At 39.1% G+C, this 8,287-nt stretch overlaps 1 protein-coding gene across 1 annotated transcript; it reads left to right on the top strand.

Annotated features, from left to right (window-relative positions):
* The first annotated feature begins 356 nt into the window (after positions 1-356).
* On the top strand, positions 357-2,170 carry LOC147638987 (CDGSH iron-sulfur domain-containing protein NEET-like). The gene is made up of 2 exons (XM_086786279.1): positions 357-685; positions 832-2,170. Exons 1-2 carry the CDS (start codon positions 465-467, stop codon positions 929-931), a joined length of 321 nt encoding a protein of 106 aa, XP_086642405.1. The 5' UTR covers positions 357-464; the 3' UTR covers positions 932-2,170.
* The last annotated feature ends 6,117 nt before the right edge of the window (positions 2,171-8,287 follow it).

Below are 8,287 nucleotides of genomic sequence, written 5' to 3'. Positions count from 1 at the left end.
CCAAGTATATAGTGCAAATCTTGACTAGGTTGTTTTTGGCACGGATAGAGCCAAGTTTTTTTGACACTTAAGTGAGTTGTGCGAGTTGCCCTGACAATGAATGCACGTTTTTTGTATAGCTTCACGCACTGTTTCGATAGCATCATGATGACATGTTTGGCCGAGGTTACAAGGTAAATCTCAACCGGACCGGTTTTTGGCACGTTTTGGCAAAGTTAGAGCCAAGTTTTTTTTCACACGTGCGAAGGCATGTAACTTTGGAACCCTTTGTGAAGCATTTTTGGGTCTTTGAACGTCCGTAGTCGTCATAAAACCAGGGTCATGTGATGCGTCAGCAAAGGAGATGATTGGTGGTTGAGAAATCCCGAGAGGCTAGGGTCCAAAACGCGTGCTCTCCACAACCTCCTAATTTACTTTACAGAAGTACCTGTGTTTGGGAACTTCGTCTGTTCTGTTCTTGTGTGATGGCCATGGCCATGGCCTCCTCCTCGAGCCCTTTGTTGCAGAACTCGTCATCTTCTTTATTTTGCTTGCCATCTGCCCCTCTGCGCACGCGAGGACGCTCTGATCTCAGAATTAGAGCCCAGTCTGCCCCCATCAACCCTTCCATCAAGAAAGAGGAGTCCAAGGTAGTAGACACAGTCCTAGTCTCCGATCTGGAAAAGCCTCTGCAGGCCTATTGCAGGTACACACTCACACGCACCCCTCCCCCCTCTTACCCCCCCTTCACATGCGCAGAGAAATTTGTTCATCTTTTGTGAAGTGAAATTGCTCAGTATCTGTTTTCTTTGTTGATGCCCTCATTTCTTCTCTCCTCTTTTCTTTGGGCAGATGCTGGAGATCTGGCACCTTCCCCCTCTGCGATGGGTCACACGTGAAGCACAACAAGGAAACAGGAGACAACGTCGGCCCTCTGCTCTTGAAGAAGTAGCCCTCCAAAGCTTATCTGTATGAAGCATGAGAGGGCCCCTCCAAGACCAAAGACGAAGTGTCTCTTTGAGATCGATTAGTGAGTCATGTGCTGTTGTCCTTTTTAAAAGTTTGCATCTTTTACATCATTCATATGATAATAAGGAGACTGAAGGGTTGTCATTGACTAGGGAAAAAAAATCTAGAGAGAGAGACAGATTTGTCACTCTACATGGCTTTTGGATGCAAACATTATTAGGAAATTGTGACAACTTTTGGAAGGTGAATGTGAGAGAGAGAGAGAGAGAGAGAGAGAGAGATTTGTCACTCTACATGGCTTTTGGATGCAAACATTATTAGGAAATTGTGACAACTTTTGGAAGGTGAATGAGAGAGAGAGAGAGAGAGTGTGTGTGTGTGTGTGTGTGTGAGAGAGAGAGAGAGAGAGAGAGAGAGAGAGAGAGGTTAACGTCGGTAGAATGTAACGTAAGGTCATATATGACTAATGGTGGAGCTTGAACTCGGGTGGATCATGGACTTTATAAGGACCTTTGCACTAGCCAAACTGCCCGACTTGTGGGTGGTAGGAAGGTAGTGTGAGAGAGAGAGAGAGAGAGAGTGTGTGTGCGTGTCTATGTCTGAGTGAGAGAGAGAGCCATGTAACGTAGACTTTATTGATCTAAAGAGACCAATTGACGGAGAGAGAGAGAGAGGGTTAGAGATTTATATGAGAGTAATGTATGTAAAATTGTGCACTTGGTAGCTAAGCTTGTGCAAATTTCTATGTAATGTGTTCTAATTATTCTTGACAATGCATAAATAATGATCAAGGATGGTTAGATGGCCAAGATGGCAAGAGGAAGAACATCAAAAAATGTGGGCGAGGTGTTCTAGCTCCTTCTTTATGATGTATTTGGCATTTTGTTTAATCTTTAACTTTTATCCACCTACATAGTGCACCATTAAAACGATGATATGTACAGTACAGCATGTGATGGAGAAAGCTTACATTTCCTTTGAATCATGGGAAAGTTGGTGGGTTCACCTTGTAACCAACTCTCGTTCGACATGGTTTGTATTCTACCTTGGGTTTTTAATTCTCAAGCTCTTCAACAACAATGAAATCATCTAGCAATTTAGTGCATTCAGCAGTAGATACAACAAGAGGTTATTCTCCTACTAGGACTCTGTGAGGCAAAGTAATGTTCGAACTATTTCATTTGTACACCTTCTCTTTAACAATCGCTCTACATAAGGAAAACTCTATGTTAGCATTCTTGTGCTAGTTGGCATTTTGAGTGTTAAATATTCACACTTGCTCATCACAATTCTCACATAAAATAGAAATTCTTCATGAAACAGATTAATTTTATCATGAAAGGGTTTGATCTCCCTACCACTGCAAGCTATTGTCTCACTTGCTCTCTCATTCATACTCTATTCTAGTTTATAATCAAATAAAGATAAGTCAAAATCATGGCAGTTATCACACTTACATATCTTTTAATGAGTAGAACTTTGATTTATGAAGATCCAAGAAACCCAATTTGTCATGCTTGTCCACCAACAACCCAAAATGGAGTGATTTCAATCATTGTGGGAAAGCCATCCTTAGAATAACCCAATGAGATGATATAATCAATATTAGAAAATAATAGCCATATATAGTAAACGGGAGAAATTTGAAAGATTTTATCAAGGCCAATTCTAAAACTCTCTATAAACTCTATAAGCGTACCCTCATATCTTGTAAAACTAGATAGACTTTTAGCACAAACCCACTTTGGTACCAAATTGCAGCCATTTTTTGGGGATATAAATGGATAAGATTCAAAGAAACAAAGGTAACTATGGACTCTCTTATGGACACATCTCCATATCCTATTTTTATCAAGTTTAAAAAGCATTTGTAAAACAATTTAAATCCATTTTTAACACAATAAAAAATTCGCAAACCTGACATCGAAACTCGCAGCTACTACAAGTCTTATACAATATTTTACCATGGATTAAGGCCCCAAAGCCTTATAAAACTTGTGGTATAAAAAACTAGGCATGTTTTTATCACAAAGCTGCTTTAGTACCAACTTGTAGCTATCGTTTGGAGACCTAAATAGATGAATTAGTCAAATATGAGAGACAAAGTTATTCTACTATAAAAACTCAAACTCTCATACATCACATATTTTAACATTAGAGCATATGAACTCCTTAATTGCATGGATTCATCAAAATATCATGAGAAGATCATGATGAAGCCATTCGAAGTGACCTCTGAGTGGGTGAGATTGGCGAATGCCATTTAAAGCACCTCAAATGGCAGACAAGATTGGGTAAGGCTTAGCCATTCAAAGTGTCATGTGATCCCATACATGTTTAAGAGGGAGATAGTAAATGTGCTCCAAGTGTTGAGCCCTTTCCTCAGTCAACTACCTTAATGCCTAAAGGATTTGGATAGGGCCATCACTAAGAGGCCGTATCTCGCCATGAAGTTTACATGTGATGACCTACGTGCACACACATTTATATATATTTTTTTAAATTAAGTTGTGATGAGGTGTGTGCATATTCTTGTATTTTTAAAGCAATGTATGTGAGTGAAAGTAGAAGTGATAGGTGGGTACACATTTGAATACCGGATCTGTGGATTAAGTTGTCGGGTAGTTGGCTAGATTGATGGTGATTGGATGGTGCTAGACTTGGCTACGAATCTAGGCGTGTATACATATGTGGTAAAAGACTTGAGAGAAATCGTATAGAGAAAAAAAATTAAAATTCTAAGGATGAAATCCCACATAACCCTAGAGAACCAACCATATATGTAAAATCTTTAAAAGGAAGTAATAGAGGAATTTCATTCATTAAGGTTTAGGGTCAAGGGAATCCTAGGGTTAGAAGTGTTAGGCTAGAGTGGAGGAATCATCTATATTTCTCAGCGAGATGAGGAAAATTTTCCATTTGAGCCTCGAGAAGTTGCTAGGATAGCCTTTCTTTGAGCCAATATAAGGGAGGCCCCCATGTGTGATGGCACTCTCTACCCCTAATAGAATAATATGTGGGGGGTAGGGGTCTCATACTTAGTATCAAAGTGAATGCTTAGTAATCATGATGAGAGGAAATCTAATGGGTTTGTGTGCTTACCAGATGGCAACACAACTTGCTATGACCAAAGTATATCTGTCTAGAGTTCCAAGACTCTCCTAGAAGAAGATATGATAGCTTTTACCTTTGACTACCTTGCCTTGTAAAAGGGCTCGAGGATTGTGCAAAGACTATAAATCATTTTAAAGATCTCTTCTTCTCGATTGTGGTGAAGAGAAGACATACGTAGTGCACTAGACTTTGGATTCATACCTACACTGGCAGGTCAAAATACTTAAGGAAGAATATTGCACTCGCCATGATCCTAGAGAGTGTAGTGTTGGTGAAGGGATTTGTATTATATGAACATAATCTCTCTAACCTTTGCCAAAAGTTTAAAGCACTTCGATACTTCATACCTTGCCACTAGATTAGTGTAGCGAGGCATGTTTCTAACCACACTATTGTGGCTAGCCCATACAAACATTTGGCACGTGGCCAACAAAAATAACTCATAAAATAACCTTATGCACATTCGCACATATACTAACCTTGTGCACATTCACACATTCCATTTATTAAGCTAATTTTTACACACATTAAATCAAGCATATGTTTTAGCTCAAGCTTGCTCTACAAGCTTTCTTTTTATAAAAAATAGCTCAAACCCTAAATCTTGTTCACACACTAAGTGTAAATAATTACAACTCTTCTAGCATATGTGTTAGGAATATAGCAACCCCATGCACAAGCATGCATAAATAATTTGTACAAACATTTGGCATGTGGCCAACAAAAATAGCTCATAAAATAACCTTGTGCACATTTGCACATTCCATTTATTAAGCTGATTTCTACACACATAAAATCAAGCATATTTTTCTATGACCATTATGCATAAAAAATATGATAAAATATATACCTGTAACATAAGAATAACTTCCAAACATGGAAGTTCAGGATGACCAATTTCCTTTGGGAGCTCATCATAGGAGATGAAAAGGAGCCAAAGATAATTCAAGAAAATCTCAAGTGTAGGCATATAAAGCATTTTATGAAAGATCTAGAAAGGTGTTATACTAGTTATCCGTCGCTTTGTGACAGGTTCTATGATTATGTATATACAAGATACACAAACACCTAAGGAGGCTTGGGATACCTTAGTAAAGATGTACGCACAAACAACAAGCTCGAAAGATGCAACTAAAGTAGGAGCTACATAATGTGACCAAAGAAAAACTCAGTATAAACGATTACTCAATGAAGTTTAAAGGGCTTGTAGATGCCCTTGCTTCTATTGATATATTAATCACCAGCCGTAGTAGATAATGATGATATAGTTTCGATGACCTTGAATGGTCTTGGCAAGGAATAAAGCTAGTTTCAGACCTCCATTGGAGTTTGAACTTTCCTTATTTTCAAGAATTGATTTCTCTTCTCATCTTTCGTGAGGAGATGGATATTAGGGAAGATTCATCCTCTGAAATTCATATGACTAGGCCTCTACTCAAATATAGGTATATGAAGAGGGAGATCATCATCTAGAGGCCAAGATGGAGGCTATTTTGAAAACAAAAATCATGGGAAAAGGAATCAAATAGGTGGAAGAGGTCACTCTAGAGGCAAGGCGAGCACCAGAGGGGCCGAGGTGATTGCCAAAGAGTGGAACGTGCACACATGACCCTGACATTCCTATGGTGGCACACTCAATGACATGTAGGGCTCACAAATGACCAAGTGTCCAGCACCCACAAGGCTTGCACTTGTCCGATATAGTCATGTCCACAACATCCAAGTGTGGGATTCAGAGTAAATAGCATAGAAATAGGTGGAAGAGATCAATCTAGAAGCAGGGGGAGCCGTAGGGACCGAGGTGGTTAGCAAAGAATTCAGAGTGTAAATAGCATAAAGTACTATTATAATGTGGCAGGGGGAGCCAGAGGGTGTCCGAGGTGGTTAGCAAAGAAATCATAGCGTAAATAGCATAGAGTGCTATTACTATGGCAAACCAAGGAACATGGCAAATCATTTCTATAAAAAGTAGAAGGATGTAAAAAGTGAAAAGTTAGAGCAAGGCAACTATGCATCATTAAACAAGATGGTGATGATGACAGAAGTGAACAGCTATTTGTGATGTAGCATATGTGCTCAGTTTTCCCATGTGTTAAAACCCTAAGATCTCTCTAGATAATTGTTATGCATAAACATGCATAAATTAGGCATAAACTCATCCACCCGACCATCCCCGAGCCCAAAGGATGCACACATGAATTATAATGAAGTACATCATATCTTTACCTTAATGTCCCATACCATCAAGAGGTATAACTCTAATCTAGTAGCATGTAGCTATAGTGTGAAATGATAGGTGAGTAGTTATGATCCTCTACACAAGAGAACATAATATAACCTAGCTTCAAGATAACATCAAGAGACCATAGCCTAAGCCCCCCTTGAGTGTGCCCCATGCCCCTATTATATAGGAGGGTCCTCAAGTGACTCTTGACTCTCCATCTCCCATATGTGACCCTTGGATGCTTGACCCTAACCTTAACCCTTAAGATTAGTCCTAACCCATGCTCCACTAGAGTTTGTTCCCATGCTCCCATGCTCACAAGCCTAATGTGGTTTAGCCTCCTAATATATGCACACATAATGTGCATATAACATACTTCCCCTCTCTCAAAACATTGCACTCTTACAATGAAAAGAAGGAGAACTGCACTGAACAATCTCAACCTACTCCCAAGTCAAATCCTCTATTTCCCTATCTTGCCACCTAATTTTAACCTCAAGGATTAGTCAACTACAAAGTTTTCTTTCCCTGAATTCAAGTACATTATAAGGTTCATGTGGAACATAGGATAATTCTTCGACTTCAATGGGTCCTTGAGGAGGAGTAACTACGTTATCCTCACCTCCCAGTTTTCCTTTCAATCTATTGATATGAAAGACTGGATGAACTCTAACATGTGGAGATAGTTTAAGTTCATACGCAACTGTGCCAATCCGATATATAAATCGAAATGGACCACAATATCTAGGAGATAAATTCGAGCATTTTCCTTTTGACAAAGTCTGAAAATCTTTAGGAACTTTTAAATAAATCAATGCTCCTGGTTCAAAAGACCAAATTGAGAGTCTTCTATCAGCATAGAACCGTGCCCTATACTGAGCACTCCTGATAGAATCCCAAGCTTCGGTCAGCATTTCCTGCATATCACGCAAGAAATCCCTCGATGCATCAAGCTCGATGTCCTTAAGACCGACATCAATAGGTGCCTTGGGTTACATAAGCATGAACGGACTAAAACCAATAGCCTTATGTTTAAAACTGTTATAGGCAAATTCAATCATTGGAAGATATTTTTCCCAATTTGATGCTTTTCTAGAGACATGCACGAAGCATATCCTCTACAATCTGATTTATATGCTATGTTTGCCCATCAGACGTGGATGATCAGAGGAATTGATACCCAAAGTAGTTTCCTCGTTGTAAACCATTCGAAATAAAGTAGGAAAACATGGCATTATAATAGCAGGAACCAAGTATCCATCGGCAACCCGATGTACCCCACATCTGCTCATGGAATTATCGGCATCCCGAGCTACCCATATCAACATAGAGAGTCGTCAACGTCTCGATGAGTCACATATGTCCATCCGTAAACCATTAGGTTGATTGTATACATCACCTAAAGTACAAAAGTAGAGAAAGAAATGCTAACAAAGAAAAAATCCAAATTTTCTTAATCCGAACACAACAAGATAAACTCGTTGAACTCTAAAGAAAGAGATTTCAACAAGTGAAAATGCTGACGAGATTACACTCATCAATACATGTAGGCTATAGATAAAAGAAGTTGCTAACACCGTTGATGATAATCAAGTCATCCATATAAATGACTAAATAACATGATCCCTTTATCTTTTTCACATAAAGTGAAAAAAAATTATTAGATATTTGAAATCCAATGGTAACAAGATACTCCCCAATGTTATTTAACCATGCTCTGGTGGGTACTTGCTTCAAGCCATGTAAGGCTTTGCATAACCTACTCACAAAATCTGGGAAAGCATCACTCTCTCATAACCCAATGGCTGCATCATTATGTATACTTCTCTTAACCCATTCCTAGGGTTAACAAGAACTAACACCATTATTGTACATCAAGGAGTCAAGGTGAATACACCAAAGGGTCATACATTCAAGATATAAAGCAATGGTGTCTAAATCTACAACTTGGATGAGCGCCCATAATGGTGTGATGGAATACTTAAGGCGATTCCCGCTTCA

Source organism: Cibotium barometz, chromosome 4, assembly GCF_041138505.1.
Source record: "Cibotium barometz isolate CiBa-2024 chromosome 4, ASM4113850v1, whole genome shotgun sequence".
In the NCBI taxonomy this organism is placed as follows: domain Eukaryota; kingdom Viridiplantae; phylum Streptophyta; class Polypodiopsida; order Cyatheales; family Cibotiaceae; genus Cibotium; species Cibotium barometz.
This window is presented reverse-complemented; position numbering and strand designations above follow the sequence as displayed.

Coding starts and splice junctions, on each gene's coding strand:
- LOC147638987 (XM_086786279.1), top strand. CDS start 465: ATGGCCATGGCCATGGCCTCCTCCTCGAGCCCTTTGTTGCAGAACTCG. Junction 686..831: donor CCTCTGCAGGCCTATTGCAG/GTACACACTCAC, acceptor TTCTTTGGGCAG/ATGCTGGAGATCTGGCACCT.